Source organism: Macrosteles quadrilineatus, unplaced genomic scaffold (assembly GCF_028750875.1).
Source record: "Macrosteles quadrilineatus isolate MER2022 unplaced genomic scaffold, UCM_ALF_1.0 Scaffold_5__1_contigs__length_97177068, whole genome shotgun sequence".
NCBI classification, from domain to species: Eukaryota; Metazoa; Arthropoda; class Insecta; order Hemiptera; family Cicadellidae; genus Macrosteles; species Macrosteles quadrilineatus.
Window position 1 is genome coordinate 23,909,731 of NW_026542598.1, and position 19,478 is coordinate 23,929,208.

Consider the following 19,478-nt stretch of genomic DNA (forward strand, 5'->3'; position numbering starts at 1 on the left):
GAATAAGCATATGTGCAAGTGGTGTATTATGAAGAATGGGAGATATATAAACTCTTATAGGAAAAAATCATCTGTGCCTAACTTGTGCTTGATATCTAGAAGTTGAGGTAGCATAACAAACTTTTCAATAGCTATAAATTGAGAAAAATTTTAATCTTCCAACGGTTAATTTTTTCCCTCCAAGTCAAATGAGTTTTATTAGAAAAATCTTGAAAGTTTGAGAGAGAATATAAAAAATATTCAGTTGGAGAACAAATAAATCAAAATTATATAAAAAACCATTAAAATCTAGATTTATAAGTAGATCAAAACTTTTGATTTAACAGAAGATCCTACTTAGAATATAACCTTTTTTTGGAAAATCAGTCCAAATCCCAAATTTTCGTATGAAGGTTCAAATCCGTTACTCTCACACCAAAGTCCTAGGTGCTAATCGCTAGGCTAGCACACACCCAAAATGTATTTTGCGATAAATACCAGTGAACTAGTTCTATTATAGGCCTAAATTCCTACAAACAGGTAGGTTACAAACAACATGCAGTAATAATTCAAAAAGATTATTATTTTAAGATTTTTGTAATAATTTATAAAAATTTAAATAAGTAGTCTATTGTCAAAAGTTTGTTTGTCAACAAAACGTTTGGTGAAATCCATCTCAGTTATGAGACACCCTGTAAATCAACATCTGGGAGCCAAATATAACCACAGTGTCTGGCTAACATCCAAGTGCCTCTGATTGCTTATAATCACACAAACAATCAAGAGCTCCGAGTGTTAAGATGCATGTGGTCACCAGATGAAGTTAGAAGATATGTTTCACATAGAGCGACTGTGAGGAATACTCGGTTTCATTGAGAAGTTGGAATTTGACTGATAAAGCTAAAAAGTAAGTATTCACTAAATGTTTAGATTTAGTAGTTCGGCTTGAATTAGAACAAAAGGATAAGGTACCGAACAAGCAGTTCTGAATTGTTCTGTGCATATATTTTTTAAACAGCTGATTGCAACAATATGATTCTTGTGGGTATTAATCATCCCTCTACTATTAAAACTGTCTCACATTTATTATTTTAATATTGTAAGTAGACTTGCTGTCCTGTTGTCAACTCTGAAGCCTGTTTTTTGTGTTTTGTTGAGTTGGATTGCGCTGTTGTTAACCAAATGTGTCTCCCTGGTTTTAAGGTTTATTTGGGAATGTGTGCTCTATTCTTTGATTATATACCAGATGCAAAGCAGAAACAATTAGAAAAACTTTTTGTTTTGAATAAATAGAGCATTTAATTTATTTGATGGGTTGCAGTAATTAAGTTTTACTATTTTACTTATTTTATTTTAAATATAGCCAACTATTTTTAAACTAGTAATAAGCTGTATTGGCCATTCTGTATTTCTAAATGCATTTTATTTACATATTGTATAAATCTTGAATAAATCTGTACTGATCCCGCTACATTAACACATCCGTAAGGGCATTTCTATAATCTTTAGTTTAGTCTACTGATTGATCTTTCATCTGATTTTATATACAGGGTGATTTGTACTCATTGTGACAAAATTTTTTTGGTGTAAGTACAAAGTAAATGAAGTGTTATGATGCATATCAAATGTTCCAAGTCTAAAAATTAGCTTGCCAAAAAATTATTTTATGTTTTTCAAAAATAACCATGTTTTTAAACTTAATACAGCGATTTCTCAATTACCTGTATATGGATTTGAGTGGATAATGTAATTTTTGTGTTCTACATTAAATTTTGAACAAGAATAATAGAAAATGACGGAGGATCAGTTGTAAAAACTCCATTGTAAATAGATTCAAAGATAAAAATAAAGATATTTGATAAAAATTTTAAAAACAATGGTCTATTGTATTTTTCACACCCTGTATACAAGAAAGTGTCGGAATATGTTAAAAACAGCGCCATTTTATAAGCTTTTCAACGATATGCTACACTATTAAGGTTTATGTCTGCTTATGTACGCTTTAATGGTTTGAAGACTACAAAGCATGGTGTCTTTAACATTTAAAACATAGAAAGTCGGCATGTATTAAGCAAAAGTTGTATTTTTGATTCAGCTTGAACAGTAAAAACAGTAAAAAGTTCCCTGTTTTCTGGTATTCAAACCACTACAACAAACAAAAAAATATCTAAACCTCAATAGTGTAGCATATGGTTGGAAAGCTTATAAAATGGCGCAGTTTTTAACATATTCCGACACTTTCTTGTATACAGGGTGTGAAAAATACAATGGACCATTGTTTTTAAAATTGAGAAATCGCTGTATTAAGTTTAAAAGCATGGTTATTTTAGAAAAACATTAAATAATTTTTTGGGACGCTAATTTTGAGACTTGGAACATCTGATATGCATCATCAAACTTCATTTACTTTGTACTTACATCAAAAAAATTTTGTCACACTGAGTACAAATCACCCTGTATACCTACATTTTTTTTATGCTGGAGTAAACACATTCGGTAAAGGAGCTTAACACAGGGCCGCTTTATTAAATGTGCGCGAGCACAGGGGCGAAAGAGGGTTTAGGTTTTTTGGGGTCGCAAGGAAGGGAAAAATTCCCCACGGGGGGCACAACTACCCCCCAAGTTTAATATTTCAACTTATCAAAGCCGGTATAGTAAGAGAATTATCATCAACATTTTATAAACCAATTGTTCTTGAAAACACTTAACAATAATGTTAAGTAATAACAGTATTTAAAAAGTATGATATATAAATTTAGTTATTTAGTCTTGGGTATTGATTTACTTAAACAAAATAAACCGGTTGGCCATTGTAAGGCCTTCATGTTAGGTTAGTGATCTGTCGATTGTATATGCAAAACTGGCTCTTTTGTTTGTAAACAATCCTCAGCTATAAGCTTTACCTTGAACAGAAGTTTCTCTAGTTCAACATTTCTCAGGGCCAAATCTGGTTCATCATTGAGAGTGGTTTTGATGAATACTAATCAGTTATGGTCAAAGGTTCATAAAAGAATATACCGGTCGTTAATGATTTTGTGTGTTGGTAAGTGGCTCAGTTTAAAATTCTAACTTGCAGGTTTAAAAAAATATAGTCAATAATCAGTTTTAATTTAAAAAAAATATATATATATACAAATACTGTATTTTTTTATGATAAATGCAATTTGTTTATATTCAAACTAAAATTTTGAAGAAAAAAATGGTCCTAGTAGTTTTGTAAATAATAACAAAGTTTGCTTTCATTAGCTGAAATTGGAACATAAGTGATATTATAATAAAGAAAATGTTTTTGAAGATACACGTAACAAATTTATTATTTTTTTCACAGAATGTCATTACATCATAAAATGAGGGATTTCTTGCCAACATTCTAGAAAACTTTTAATATTTTACCCTACCAATATCCATTTAAAAATTCATCAAAAGATTCAAAAGTTTTAGTTAACAACCAGAATTTATATTTATTATAATTTGTTCTTGGATTGATGGCATTTTTTAATATTTTGAATATGATATCACAAAGATGAAACCATAAAAGTCTAAATAACTCTGCCCCAAAATACTGAAGTAATGTTTAAATTGTGTTCTCTGGCTAGGCTCAATTAAGCTGTTAAAGTCATTATAGTAAATGTAAACCGTTAGTAGCCTTATTTTTGTATCTACACGCATAATTATTTCTGTATTGAGTTGATAAGTTGTTGAAGTCAAAGTCAAAGATTTAACTGTAATATCAACTATATTCATGACATCTTTTTAAAAACTTATAAAAACTTTTAAAAACTTAACTTTTTAAAAGCTTCAACAAATATTTTCTATATATTTGTTTAATCTCTAAGCAACGAAAGTTGAGCAATACTTGCTATGATGAACATTCCAATACTATAACTACCATGTTGTATGTTGTCATGACAAAGATAGTAAGTTAACGACTTTACTCTTGTTTTTACAAGTATATTTTGTCAACGTCTCACAAATCTAGAGTGAATGAGTTATAAGAAAAAAGAACCTTAGAGTAATCTAGTAGAGTAAAACAAATGTAATTTAGCAGAATACCATTATATTTTTTGTTATCATAGGGGTAAGTATTCTTTTTTAAATAGTTTTTGCCTTTAAAATGTGCATAATCAATTTTATTTTGTAGCATATACACTGTTTTAGGTAGGACTTAGTGTCTATTACCAGAAATCGTGTTTGTTGATTTTAAAGTTTATACATTTTTATATTTCTTATTTCACAAGATTTGGCTTGATGAATCAAAACTAGATATCTGTGTAGTGTATACATATAATAAGATATTGAATATTCTTATCACTCTATTGCCCAACCACATCTTTTCAACCATATGGATAGTAAATTGCTATAATCTAATTTTTTATGAATGTAGGCTATATCTTTATCAAATTTATCTTTCTAACTTCATTTTGATTTACAGGGTGTTTATAAAAGAATCATCAGGTTTTAATGGCATGTACTCACCCAATTCTTGTCCACATTAATATTAGAAACATGTGCTTAAAGAGCATGTTTCCAAGTTTTATAATCAGCTGTTCAATAATCAGTCTTGGTTTTTTCCTTGGACGTGTTTGTATCATTTTCAAAATTATTACAATTCAAGAAAAAACATTTCGTGTTTTTCATTATGAGTCAAGTTCATCTTTAATAACCGTCCAGCGTGAGTTTCGGAGGCATTTTATATAGACCCCTCCTACACACCAAAGCATTTTAAGTGGTATCCGTCAGTTTAAGAACTCTGGAAGTGTATTAAAACGTAAAAGCAGTGGTCGTGCAAGAGTTCCCTTAGAAACAGTGGCTAGGGTTAGTTCAGCAGTGCTTTGAACAAAGGCCCCAACAATCCATAAACAGTGCAGGGCGTGAACTTGGCCTTCCCAAATCTACAGTGTGGAAGGTTTTACGAAAATCCTTGTCATTGAAACCATACAGACTGCAACTACTTCAAAAGTTAAAACAATGTGATTTTGTTAAACGTAAAGAGCTTTGTGACAACCTTATGGACCGTAATACCATCTTTTATTTAGTGATGAGGCTACTTTTCATTTGAATGGAAAGGTAAACAAACATAATGTGCGTATTTGGGCATCTGAGCCTCCACATGCTTTCGTAGAACACTAGAGGTGTTCTCCGAGGTGTAATGTTTTCTGCGCGGTAACGAAAACCAAAGTTTATGGCCCCCTTTTTTCTTTGACGGAAAACCCCTTACTGGAGTTGCCTATCTTGACATGTTGGAACACTTGCTTTTTCCTCAATTGGGAGAAGACTCAGAAGGGATTGTATTCCAGAAGGACGGGACCCCACGTCACTGGCACTGTGAAGTTCGTAACTGTTTAAATGAGAAGCTACCTCAGAGGTGGATTGGCAGATGTAACGATAATGACTTGACCCTTCTCAAATGGCCCCCTAGATCTCCTGATCTTACGGTATGTGATTTTTTTCTATGGGGCTATGTAAAAGACAAAGTTCATGTACCGGCAATGCTTCAAAAGCTTCGTGGATGAATTCGCAATGCCGTAGAATCAATCAACCTTGCGATGCTAGCCGTTGTATGGGACAATTTACAGCATAGATTGGAAACTTGCTCCACTGCTAATGGACTAATTGAGCACTTCCAAATTTGTTTTTTTTCTGTATTTGTTTAACATTAATGTCAATAAAATGTTTTAAAATCTGATCATTCTTTTATAAACACCCTGTATTTAAAAAATTATTACATCCCGTACAATCCAACCTATTTTACAATTAATAAGAGCAAAACAAAGTGTCAATTTTCTTTAAACATAGACAGTCAGCTCACCAGTCATGGATGGTCAGTTTTGAACGATCAAGAATGCAAAGTTTCAAATGGGAATTTGCTTATTCTATGGAGTAGTTTTGCTGTACCGCATAGAAGTAAAGAGGAGCACAATTATGTGATAACAGTGCGCTTTCATCTCCGATATATAGTGCCGGAAATGTACTTGTGACAAGCAAGAAAGAGCTTAGGAGAAAGGAATTCCTGTCGCGGGCACAGGGTCTTCCTCCACCATGAGAATGTGTTGTACATGCACTAGAGCTAGACACCACTTAAGTGTGCCATTGAATGTTTCCTTTAAGTATTAGTGGCTGCACCAATGATATTTGAAAACTAGTTTCATTTCAGGTGCATCATGGAGAAAGACAATGTTTATCTCCTACTCAATGATGAAGAAAATCCAACAAAAAACAGAAGAGCTTACGTTTTCAATCGCGGCACATCTGCGCTGTTACAGCAAGACATGTTCTACGTTTCAATACTTTTCCTTAGTTTTGTAGTGATTATTGTTTTTATAACAGTTATTCTTTTAATACAGTATTATTACCTTAGTTGACAAAGATAATGGTCAATTTTGTATGTTTGAAATTTATTTTATCCTTGTCTGAAACTTTTGTTTTTATGAAAGAGTAATTCCATAATTAAGTGCATTAGGTATCTATAGACCAAGAATTGAGCATAACAAGTTTTGTATATGATTTTCCAGGGAGGACAGTTAAGGAAGAAGAATATAGAGAAGTGTTAAGTAAAATTTAAAAAAAATTATGTGTGGTCCGGTCATTGATGCTATTACAATACAAGATGTTGATAACATTTAACAATTTTACTAGGTACCTTACTAATTTCTCTTATAGGTTTGAATGAAGACACATACAAGGTGATTAGATGTTCTTTAATATTAAATAAACTGATTTTTACAAATTGTTGAAAAGCAACAATGTTAAATCATGCTTATTGCAGATTTTTTCCTTTCTTATAACTGCAACTTTCCCATGATAATGTTAACAGTTATAAGATACAGCTGGTTTAGAATTTTAAATTAATCAGTATGGCTTTGCTTTTGCTATGCACCCTTGCACACTCTTGGACATTAAACTTGAAAGTTATCCTTCCCTCTCATTCTGCAAGGCAATAGTCAAACTTAATAATTATATATTTTGTTTTTTATTACCCTTACAAGGCATATTTATAGACTGAAAGCCACGAGTTTTTACTGGTAACTATTCTTTTACATGTTGGCACAATATCGGGGTAGGATACTAAACACTTTAGATCTATTGGGTTGCTTACAACAAATTGTGATTTTTCTAAACTGGCTTTGAGTTTTAACTCAAATTGTTGGTTAACTGGAAAGTAACTGTATTAATTGTGAATGTCTTTTAATGGTAAGTTTTAATGTTGTGTGTGTGTTTGTAAATCAAGTTAACACAGTAATATTCATATGTTCCTGCGTTTTTACGTATAAAAGAGGTATACAGTACATTTGCGTTGAAAAAATAATGATTCACATTCAAGAAACTATTTGTAAATAAGCTGCAACTAGTTGGTGTTTTCCTTTTTTATCACAGTCTGTTTTTAAGTGATTGTAAAAATGAGTACACTTGATTTGGTTGTTCCTATATATCCTTTGTGATCAGAGTAAATAAAACGCAAACATTTCATTTTTATGAGACAAATAATTCAAATAGGGGGATTATTACTATTGATATGTTGTGGATATTAAATTGGTACTTTTAATAAGTACCAATTAGTCTTGACGTACTTTTAATAAGACAAATTTAATAAGTCATTTTCGATTTGTTTCACAGTTATCATACTTATTTTAGTATATTATATGATCTTTAAAGTGAATAAATTTTTTCATCAACTTCAAAAAGTTGAATGTAATTAATTTATTAAATGAAAACCCGTGAATAGATCAAGAAAGTAGGTAAATTTTTATCGACAGTTACTTTCCAGCTAACCTAAAAAGGAAGGTGACCCAATGTAGAAACAAGAATAATATTGTACTTGAAAGCAGAGAGCTATAATATGTAATGGATTGTTGGGTGTCTTATAGATAAGGTACACAGTAAGTATCTATGCGTGATCGAGGTACTTATAAAAATATAAACGTTCCAAACATTAAATTATATGAGTATTAACAAAACTGTGAAAATATTTTTGGTGCAGCGTTATCCGACTGTGCAAGTGTTTTTACCGAAATCAACTCGATGTATCTTCCTTAGGACCTTCATACTCGACCGAGCAGAACTGTAGAAAAATAAAACTCATCAAGATTGCTAGCGGCTTTGCCGTGGAACGATAATGGAAGAGCTCTGTATAAAAATATATCATATTACCTAACAATAAATAAAATTCATATACTAGAACTACAATTTTTCAACAAAGGTCAAGAAGCCAGCCAGCTCTCCCTAATTATATCTATGTGTATAAATATTTGTATTTGATATTTGACATATATGTAATTTACACCACATTTCTATAGCGCTATATATCGATTTATAGAGACGGACCGATTTAGACACCTTGCTAATACAGGGGTTGGTATACAAAGGGAGTAGGTGAGATTCTCATTTAGGGGTTAAACCAGAGAAATAATTTATTGTTTTTTATCAGCAGAAGGGGATTGCAGCTCGTCGGTAACAACGGCTGCGGGAGTCGGGTCGTCTAAAAACAGAGGGTTCTTCACTTCCAGCTCTCCAGTCTGGAATATGAAAATAACAGATGAGAAATATATAGGATACTATAGGACATACAGACTTGTTTTTAAGTTCGGTTCAGTCATTGACAGATATCAAGTAAACATCCCACCTATATGGACCAAATCCAATATTTACCTCAATCAAAATTAACGGTATCATCAATCTGACACATACTTTCTATATGAACAACCTTTGTCAACAACCTTATTTAAAATATTTTGCTTATTTTGACCCAAGGAATCACAAAGTAAATTATGTCCCTATATAATAACACCCTGTATAATTAAATTATTAAATAACCCACGGAGTTCAAAGGGTTAAAATCATAACATTTTATTCTCCAATGATTATTGTCGTTCTTATCTCTTTACTTCCATACTTCATTACTTATTACTTTTATTAACAAACCATGTTAGTACTCACAGCAGCCAATCCCGGACACTCGTAAACGGTGTAATCTCCTTCTTCATTCTCCTCTTCACTGTCACCCTCCGACACAGACCCCCTTCGCTCGTTGTTGGCGCGGTTACTGTAAACAATGGGGTGTGTTAGTATAGCTACATTATCTCTCCTATCCTATGCCAAAGTGTGTGTTGTATTGCAAACGTTGTACAAAGACTTTGGCAGAGGCAAGTGAGCCTGAGGTCTTACAATGAGAAAAGTTCAAGACATACTTTTAATAAACTTTTTCGAGCGGAGCTTGCGTGTACAGGGTGACTGACAGGAGCTGGACGTTTTTCAAACGGATGCCCTGCAGTTATTGATGCGAGTAGGGAGGGGTGTAATTCACTGCTGTATTTCATGCCATCTTATTAGCCATGGAGCGTTGGACAGTAAACATCGTATGTTTCTCTATCATGAGTATGTGCGAAATGTCGAGCCTATCACGGACGCGCAGCAACTTTTTTTAAACTTCCCTTTCATTTTATGATATAATTTCCAGCCAAATTACAATTCTCAAGCTGATTGGAAGTTTGAGAAAAGAGGATCTATCAAAAAAAAGAAGCCTCTTGGCCAAAAAATAGTTGTTAGAATGTTGTAGATTTTGTAATAGTTTTGTAAGCTCTAAATATGTAAGTGTTGATGTGCTTAGGCACTTTTTTGGTCACAGATGAGTTAGTCTTCAACAAGATTCACAATAACATACTACTATAGACTAACCAACACAAGTAGACTTCTCGTCCCATTGCACATTTGGAAGCTCGTTTTTCGTGTCTACTTCATGTTGGTGACACTAATCGCTAGTGTCGACAAAATTTTGTTTCTATTATTTTAGGGTTAATTCCATGATTTGTGCTTTACGGTTTGGTTATATAACTAGGAGACGAGTTGTTGTTTATGATTAAATTTTTATTTGGTTTAACGAGGTTTTAAATAGCTGAAATAACAAGAAACAAATAGTAAACAAAACGCAACTCCTACAGTGCACGGGCGGAACTAACAATTAATTGTCTTCTGTTGATCCATAAGGATGAGAAATCTACTAAGGGAGTTTGTTTTATCTATGACAAATACTCAGGGTTCAATGGCCGTGGAGGGTGTTCCTAGAAAAGGTTATTTCACGTTCCCATGATATTCTGTGGAAACGCCCAGCGTTTGAGGGTGTGTGAATTTTTTGTTAAGGTGATCTCAAATTTTGTGTCTACACTCATAAACCCTGAACTCTGATGGATTTTACATGGAAGTGGCGGGAAAATCTTTGGTGGCCATGAAATGTTGGGACATATAATGTAAGAATGTAAGTAAATGATTCAAACCTGCATGAATGAAAGTGGACTACATATACTGAAATTTCATCTAAGAGTAAAGAATATCTGATAATTGTAGCCAACTATGTTTATTAAATAGTGTATTTCTTAAATGGCATGAGTTTACAGTAAGTTTAATGTAATAAAAGTTATAATTGATACCACAAAACAAAATTAGTCCGGTTTTCCTCCGTCACCATAATATGGATTAACATATCTAAACATATTATGTTTAGATATGTTTGCCATTAGATATGTTTTTGTTGTGTAATGCCAGGTAACAAATAGATTCATAACATTTTTCATATTCTTTTTTAAATGTACCTATTTTTTATTATTTATAAATTATTTTATTTATTAGAGTTGAATACAGTTTTCAAGTACAGAGGACACGATGAAACTTGAACCGGGTTCCCCAATCCAAAATAAATGTCATTCATTCTGTTTTCATTTTCTTTTTAGGTAGAACAAATTAGTATTTTACCGTATAATAATAAAATAGTAAACAAACATTTAAAACAACAATATGGAATTGTAGTGTTTATTTTCATTACTATTACCTACTTGGGGTTTGATAAACGAAGCAGAATTAGAACCAAGTCCTATCTTCTATCCTGCTTAACTAACAAAAAACGGTAACTGCGGTATCGGGAATGACCGACAGTCTTGACTCTACATCCATCTGGTTGTAAAACTTCATTCCCCATACCGCAGTTACTGTTTTATATTTGTTTTAAATGTACCGTTTCATTGTCCGTGTTCGTGTGTCTATATCCTTTATAACGTTTTGACATCCTTGGCGCCTGAAGATGACTTTTTAGAAAGTCTAAACTATTTGCGACACTAGCAACATTAGGATTATAACGCAGCGGGTATTTACACCAATTCATATAAATTATTTCATGAGGTTTATACAGAATTACCTTTCCATAGCAATGATCTGTTGTTTCTGGTGCTGATAGTGATACATCTGCGCAGACTGCGCTAGTCTGCGGTCTCCTGTAGGTGTAATCTCCTTGTTGGGACCAGTCACTCCATACGCAGGATACTCAATGTCTGCGGCAGCCTTGGAGTTTGAGTGCAATCTGCAACGGTTCAAATGTTAATTGCTTCATAAAATACAAACATTATTACCAATCATACACTTCAGCTATGGAGCTAGACATTCTAGCCCATGTTAAAGTTGTCACCAGTTTTAGAATCAAAATGGATGTAGTTGAATTGGGCAACTACAGTGTGCGGATGTCAATCACTCAGTAGCGTAGCCAGGATTACGTTAAGGGGGGGGGGGGTTATTCAACGTGACCATGCCAGGGGGTCTGGGGGGTATGGAATACCCTCCAGTCGAGAGGGGGGTCCAAGGGTCCTCCCCCAGAAAAATTTTGAAAAATAATAGCTGTAAACTAGCGTTTTTATGCAATCTAGACATATTAATTTTTAAAACATAAATTGATTTTTAATTGAGTTTTTACTATAGGTATTTAACCTATTTGATTAAGGTGTTTAAACATGAATTTAAATTTGTTACCGTTTTACAGAAGAATATTAAAAATGTAACTAAAATAGTTTCTTAATAGTTTTGCCTGCTTTTCATTTTGCTAACTTTGGCCTAACTTCAGTTTCTTTCCAGCCCCGTTTCATCAAAGCTTTTGGTGAGTATAGTCGTAGTGTACGCCTTTTGCCGTGACATGAAAAATGTTGTAAAACACTTATTATATTTCTAAGACTAGGTAAATTGTTTGGCACTTTCTTTATTTACTGGTTAGCATAAAAGTATACTACGAAAACATATTTACTTCAACAGTAAAATATATATATATAGGGACACCCAAGGGGGGGGTTCTAACCCCCAAAACCCCCCCCCTTGGCTACGCCACTGCAATCACTAATGATTACATAACAATTAAAAATCTTCTTCAACTAAAAAAAAAATAATGGGAAATGTAATTGTTGTGCAAAATAGGTCATGAAGGCAAAGCTCCAAGGTTAAATGATATCAGCATAAATAATCAACTATTTTTCAACTAGAACCACTCATCTTAAATGCATTTTAGACAGTTCATTTAGCCTCTATCTCTTGCGCGGTATCATTTTGGCAAGTATTTTTTGTGATGATTATATTCAATAGAGAAAAAACATACTGTTTTCTTAGGTTTTTGAAAGGCCAATTACTCTGTAAACTTTTATAACTTTTTTATTTAAAACTCAAAGGTAGGTTTAGTAGAAGTAAAAAAAAAAAAAAACAATAAACAATGTTTACAGTTTGCGAGTAAACATGTTCAAAAGCTATAGTTCAGATAGACTTATAGGTATCAATACCGACTACTTTGCAAAGATCAGTAGCAATAATTAGTTTACATAACACATATGGGTCCCAACTGTATCGGTGACTGTCGCAGCATTTCACGATCACATGCAATCCCTCTGACCTCACCGGGAAATTCAAATGCATTAAACTAAAGCCACATGATTGAGAAGTTTTTTTAAGGGTAGAATTCAGCGTACTTGGGGGAACTCTATGCAAAATGCTTGTTGGACAACAAAATGATACATATATTTTGTAGGAATTTTCCCAAGATAATATTTGCGTTCGGTAGATAGAGCAGATTCAAAAATACCAATGTTCAACAGGAGTATGTTTAATCGTACTTACTTGTACCAGCCAATAGAAAGTGCTATGACACCAGCCGCTGCCGCGGCCCCACAGCCCGCGATGATAGCTAGGGCAGAATAATTCACTCAATAACTCTTTTCCTCGACTTAATTCAACCTAATTATTAAACTTAAAAGATGGAGAGCAGTGAAAGAAATTGAACATTAACTTAAAATATCAGACACTGGCTATCGCAGAAGAAAAGTTAAATGCATTTTAAACAATCCCAGTCTTACACTTTATTTTGGTAACTAGCTAAAAATGTTTATATTGAAAATATACAATATGGATTGAAAAAAGATTGTGAAACATAAGGATATGACAAAATGTATGAAAAAGGCAGAAAAACGTTTAATCAAAATTTGTTTAAGATTGGTATGAACTTAGTCCATATAGTATTCAGTCCTTTTGGTGTCAATCTGTCTACCAGCCATTTAGTACTGTATTAATTGTTTAGACATACCTTTAATTTGTTTCTTTAAGTTTTTTTCTAAAGATAACTATTTTTTTATACTTTGTAAATTTAATAGTTTCTCATGTTTTTTTTAGATCATAAATTAATTGTTAAAAGTTAATATATCCCTTTTATATTTTTGAACTCAAACTTTTATATTTTTTATTTGTTTCTGATAAAGCAAACCACTTATTGTAAAGCAAGATCTCTTAACTTCTTGATAAATCTTAATCTTGATGAAGTAAAAAACAGTATTAATTTAGGTACTGTAACTTTTTTAACAAATTCATAAAAAACAAGTAAATACTGAACAAAGAACTCTTCTAGAATTTAAATAGCTGGGTAACCTTTACATTTTGTGGTATGAAAAACAACTTAAAACATTAAGAACTATATCATCTAGGTATATTTCATATTTCATCTACCAGCAGAGTATTTAATATTTTGAAGAATATCTTTCTATATATTTCAAGATGAATTGGTCTACACCTTAAAATTGATATTTTATTTACTAACTGCATACCTTTTTTTACATGTAACTTTTACAATGAACTGTTTCATTGACCTATAATAAGAGCAAGATAAATTCATACAGGATGCAAAGATGGGTGACACTGATAACTTTGACCCAAGGATAAGAAATCTCCAGGAAATATGACACTTACTTGACCACCAAACTTGTAACTATATTACATTTAATTACTGGTGGTGTAGGGTTATTTAACAAGGAATCAACTAGGCCTATACATTTAACAACAAAATAAGAAATAACTTTAATGCAGATTATAACATTTTCTGGGGATAATTAACTTAATTACTGAATTTTAATGAAAATGTATCACCCAGAAGGTTATATAAAAAAACATTTAAAACTTAGGATTTAAGAATTTGTGTTTCATAACCAGTAGATAACACAAAAGATAAATGCCTATAATAAATTTACGTGAAAATCTTTTTAAAGAAGTTACATTGAGATTTAATATTTGGTGTCATCCACTTGCTGTTTAAGACTTTTGTCAAACTATAAATTCTTGAATGACTTTGTCAATCATATGTTATGTATCCTTACGGAAAATAAAGATTTATTTATTTATCCATAAACGGCCATTACGGGGTTTTGTTGTTGTTTTCTTTAAATGATTTTATCATAAAATTTCATCTTCATTCAAAACTTACATTGGCCGTTACTTAGTCATTGGAAGTCTTGAAAGGATCACATTTTGGGGTAGTGGAGATACTAAATAGGCCAAATTTTTTTTTTAAGTTTAAATCATAATAATAAAAAAACTTTAAATAAAACGTCTTTTAAAGTTTAACATTTTTTTACTTTTTTTTGTTATAAAACGATTGTAGGGTAACACAGAGCCACTTATGGGTTATCCAGCCAATAATGTGACCATGATATACATTTTACTTCAATAATAATTATAAATTCACTTTAAAAAAAATTAGATATTCTTACCAACAAGTACGACATCCTGATCCCCCTTGGCCAAAAACTTCTTAAAAACATATGAAACTTCGTCATCTCTAGGCTCGCTGCTTTCTAAGGTAGCTTCATCCTCCTCCCAGCCGGTAGTTACTTCTTCCGGCTCCGTTGTAGGGTTCTTAGCTTCATCTTCCTCTTGAGTTGGCGGCGCCTCACTTTCTAGCCTTTTAGTTTCTTTTGCAAGCAAGTCTGGATCTAGGAAATAAAGAGTGGTATTAATGAGTGACAATTATAAAACTATATTAAACACAATCACAATATAGTAATTTAATTTGTTGACTGAATACGTTCTGTATAGTCAATGAGTTAAGATTGAATTTATAACCTTCATATGATAAAAAACCGTTGTAGAGTAGTTTGGAGAATATTTATGATTAATCCTGCATAATCAGTCAGCAGAAAATATGATGATTGTATTTAATAAAACAGCTACCTAAAAGTGGACACTGATATGTACAATAATATTCAACCAAAAAATTAGTTTTCATAGGAATATAGTTAACAATAGAATCAATAGGACATTGGGCTTACATTCCAACAGAGGATAAATAATCGGTATTTAAGCGATATTTTACTGCACATTATAAAAAAAAACTAATAAATTATTATTGGGCTTCTTAAGGAGAAGGTTTTCAGAGACAAAAAAGTACTCCAATCCTAAAAGTAATGTATTTTTTTTAGGTAGATAGATGGACCTATACCTTAGCTTGACTCCGAACCAATGGAACGGATTCATGATAATAACACATAGGTAACTTTATAATTGATCAGGTATGAATCCAACTTTTCAAGACAAAAGTCCTATAATATACCAGCTGTACCCCTGATTATTTTGGCATAACTATTTTAGGTAGCCTTCACAATACATGCTGATAACAAGCGTTCCTTGGTAACGTGACATGATTCACAGGGGTCACAGGTCACTTGTATAGTTGAAGAACATAACTGTTAAACTAGGCAGGTGTTCCCGACTACGATAATTAATCTCCACCTGCTTTAAATCACACATGGGGGACACAGGATGTGGGCAAGTACCTTGTGAGCTTCAAAAATACCAGATAACTATTAACTAGATTTATTCATCTTCTTAAAATCATTTGTTTCAGGGTAATCACAAAAAACATTGTAAATAAGTACAGTAGCAGACACAAATAGAAGTAAGAACTAAGAGAAGAAAGTGTTTTCTTGCCACCAATGACATTAAATGATAGAAGGAACTACGGAAAAGAAACAAAAATATTAGTGGAAATAATCAAGATTCAGAAAGATTTACTTATTATTTATTACTACAAACGAGAGGGTCACAGAATGAAGAACTTCAAATTCAAATGAACAGAAATCATGCAGAAAATTACGGAAATATAAAAAGACAAATCAAAATACTATATACATGGAAGGTTCAATATTTAAAAGGAAAAGCTCTACAAGCTCAACACAAACAAGACAAATGTTGAAACCAAAATATAAATAAACATAACGAGGGAAGTATGTTCAGACATGATAAATCAAAATAACACATGGAAATTTAAAATTGTTATAGCTCTACCTACATGCACAGAGGACAGAGCGAAAAACAGAAAACTTGACCAAAATTAAAATATGTACTGGCTGAGGAGGAAATACAACATGCAGCATGCAGAGTAGAGTTTCCATACCAGGATCATAGAACCTAGGGTTAGAAGGGGGAACTGCAAATAAATCGTTTTGGTAACTGCGGCCGCCATCTTCCGGGAAACGATATGTAAACTCTGGAAGTGGTGCGGGAACCACCTCCGGCTCAGACGCCTCTCTGCGTAGTTGGTATTGCCGCCATTTGCTCAGAACTCGCTGGATACGCTGGATAATAGCTGCCTCTTGGTATTCTTCAAGAGAAATTAAAATTTTAAACAAAAATAAATGATAGTAAACATTATACTTGCAATAGACCAGAGTTTGGTCTGTTTCCAAATACTTTAGAAACACTATTCTAGGAATTTAGAAACTTACGATCCAATCCATGTCACATTCATAATATATAAATCACATGGGAAACTCACACAGGAAAATTAAAAGTAAAAAATATTACTGTACTGACTTTTCTAAAGTATATTTTTGAGTGTGATTGTACATAGTTAAACTATTTTATTTCAACTATAGGTGTGTGTTTTTAGGAACACAATTATAATAATCAGTGAGGGTTAAAGTTTAATTTTGTGTGAGTTTTATTACAAAATATGTGCTTCCATATAGCTTTGCAAATGAATGACTTTTTTGATTATATTTTTATGTCTTGCTTGAAATAATTAATTTTGATTTTGTTGTTGAAACTTCATTGGAATACAAATCAAGTCTGCTACACAAAATTGCTAGTAACCCAGACGCACTGGGTGGGTAATTTAATTTTGTTAGACTGCTATGACAGTGCCCCCAAAAACATACTTTACAAAAGAACAACTTTTTAAAATTAGTTTTTTATGTACCGGTAACCCTAATGTTTGTAACTAAGAAAATCTATTCAAAATTACAGTTACCGCGTACACTAAACTCCAAAACTATAATGGTTGTAAAGTTTAAAAGAAAATTATAAATTTATTTGACAGTTTTCTAGGTTAGAGATTTTAAATGTTTGTTATGTTAATTTTATTTTAATATTTTCATTTATTTCATTTATATTTTTTGGGGTTGGTTTTTTTTATAGGTACTATACTATTTCAAAAACACAATTTTTTTACCATATTTAATTTCAACAAATATTTTTTAAATTTTCTTTTAGTTTTTTAATGTTTTAATCTGGGCTGCATATGATAACCCTTGTGACTAATTTTTTTAAAATGCATTTTTAAAAATATTATATGCTAGACCTAGCTTGTATCTGTGAATGTTTCTATCAAATTGTAGACAGAACATGAGGTGACAAAATAAAATCAAGGCCAATAAATTAATTCATTTAATATATCTGAGGTCTGAGGAGTTATTGATATTTTTATACGTTAAATAAAAATAAAATATTGTAATTGCTAGTCAATCATACAACTTTTACCGTTTCTACTGAACTTAATTCGGAAGATTTTCATTTGAATTCTCAAAGAGCTCATAATATAGCTAGATTATTTCCCATTAGCATAAACCAAATTCAATTGACTCACATACACTAAAAAAGTAACTCTTAGTTCATTGGATTTTTTTTAATAGGGTAGGTAGATAAATTTGAAGATATATATAGTCTCCATAAGAAAAAAAAACTGTATAAATCAATAAATAAATCATCAAATGGGTCAATACAATTATTTATCATTCTCAACATTGCTGTCTACACTTCAAGTAAAACAAACCAACAAAATCAATCTAATTTACAACTTCATCCTTGACATACAATTCCTTCCCACCCAGTTAATTGTAGTACATCGGGAACTCACGACCTATGGTACACCATTGAATTTAAAAATCACTATCAATTATCTTAGTGATTAATTAATAAACACCTTTAGCTGTAACGAATTCATGAATGAGCCCATTGAGGAAATAAAGAGAAATACGTGGCTTTCAGTAAGACATACCTGGATAGTCTAGATGTTCAGCTCCGACTAAAGTATGCGGCAAAACGGAAACATAAACCAAAACACAACACAAGACCAAATGCATACTTTCAGGCCTACCTATGTTGACTGGCCTACCCATATGGTACCGTCACACTTCCATTTTGAAAAATCGATACCTTTCCCGGTAAGCTTCAGTTCAACAGTGTTAGTTTTGACTGTTTGTAGTCGATTCGGTGTAGTATCAGTTGCGCCGGCGCATAGTCATGCGTGATAACAACTGTCATTGACGAATCGGTTGAATCGATAGTTGAATCGAACGAACTTCGATGTATCTACACGCACCAATCGATGTGAGGTTATGTTTCATTACATGTAATTTTAATTCATAAAATAGCAACCTAATAAAAATGGAGTGACTGGGCATGAAAACGTGCAATTTATAAATCTAAAAGAATTCTATGGATAGGCTATATAGTGGTTTTATATGTATGATGGTTTGAAAAATGTAATCTTCGCCTCAAAAACCCGGTATGTCTGGTCAATGTCGTAAATAAATTACTGTGGAAATCTCCTAGGTGAGGTGTAAAGCTAAAGAAGCAGTTTCCACACAAAAACTGAATGAAAACCATAAAACCAGATGAAATTAAGGGGGATGACTAACCAAAATGAACCGTTGACTAAAGCTCATGAGCCAGTTGTGTACATATTGGATTTTAACAAAATCCAACCAAAACCGTAACTTCAATGTCTTTTGGTATGTCTTTGGACTTATGCACTTTACTGTAATTTTGTTTAGTAGTAAAGCTTTGTATACTAATGCCTAATTACTGTTAAATCTGTGGGTTTGTCAATAAATTGATCTTTTCTCTATACCACAAAATAAGATAGGTTTGCTTCATAGGTCAGTAAATTTGTATAGATCTTAAAGCGAAAAGCGTTTGTGGCGAAGTTGAGAAGTTTGTTAGGTCTAGTCTTGAAAGACATGTTTTATCCCCAATGCAATAGAATAAATATTTTGCTACATTTGCTTATGCCTCTTTTTAATCTACAAGGTTTATTTTAAAAAAATGTTGTGTTACATCACGCACTCTTTAGAACCCAACAATCAAACAGTAATTAATTACAT

The 19,478-nt window shown here is 32.2% G+C and overlaps 1 protein-coding gene and 1 long non-coding RNA gene across 3 annotated transcripts; one reads left to right on the top strand and one right to left on the bottom strand.

The window, feature by feature from the left end:
* The first annotated feature begins 737 nt into the window (after positions 1 to 737).
* Positions 738 to 6,362, top strand: LOC128995211 (uncharacterized). The gene is made up of 2 exons (XR_008490961.1): positions 738 to 886; positions 6,134 to 6,362. It is a non-coding gene; the product is annotated as an uncharacterized LOC128995211 (long non-coding RNA).
* A 298-nt stretch (positions 6,363 to 6,660) lies between these two features.
* Positions 6,661 to 18,576, bottom strand: LOC128995210 (neural proliferation differentiation and control protein 1-like). 2 transcript variants are annotated; one of them, XM_054420150.1, is made up of 7 exons: positions 18,371 to 18,576; positions 16,490 to 16,696; positions 14,808 to 15,029; positions 12,892 to 12,958; positions 11,162 to 11,323; positions 8,914 to 9,019; positions 6,661 to 8,492 (listed from the first exon to the last, which is right to left on the bottom strand). In XM_054420150.1, the coding sequence occupies exons 1-7, from the start codon at positions 18,489 to 18,491 to the stop codon at positions 8,388 to 8,390; spliced, it is 990 nt and encodes a 329-aa protein (XP_054276125.1). In that variant the 5' UTR covers positions 18,492 to 18,576; the 3' UTR covers positions 6,661 to 8,387. The 2 variants fall into 2 exon arrangements, with proteins under 2 accessions (XP_054276125.1, XP_054276126.1); XM_054420151.1 differs by lacking the exon at positions 16,490 to 16,696 and having other exon boundaries at positions 18,371 to 18,575.
* Between the last annotated feature and the right edge of the window lie 902 nt (positions 18,577 to 19,478).

Excerpts from the sequence above, each read along its gene's own strand:
- LOC128995210 (XM_054420150.1), bottom strand. The coding sequence starts at position 18,491 with ATGGGTAGGCCAGTCAACATAGGTAGGCCTGAAAGTATGCATTTGGTC. Across the intron at positions 12,959-14,807 it reads TCAGGATGTCGTACTTGTTG|CTATCATCGCGGGCTGTGGG; the intron begins GTAAGAATATCT and ends ATTCTGCCCTAG. Across the intron at positions 9,020-11,161 it reads CAGATCATTGCTATGGAAAG|TAACCGCGCCAACAACGAGC; the intron begins GTAATTCTGTAT and ends CATTGTTTACAG.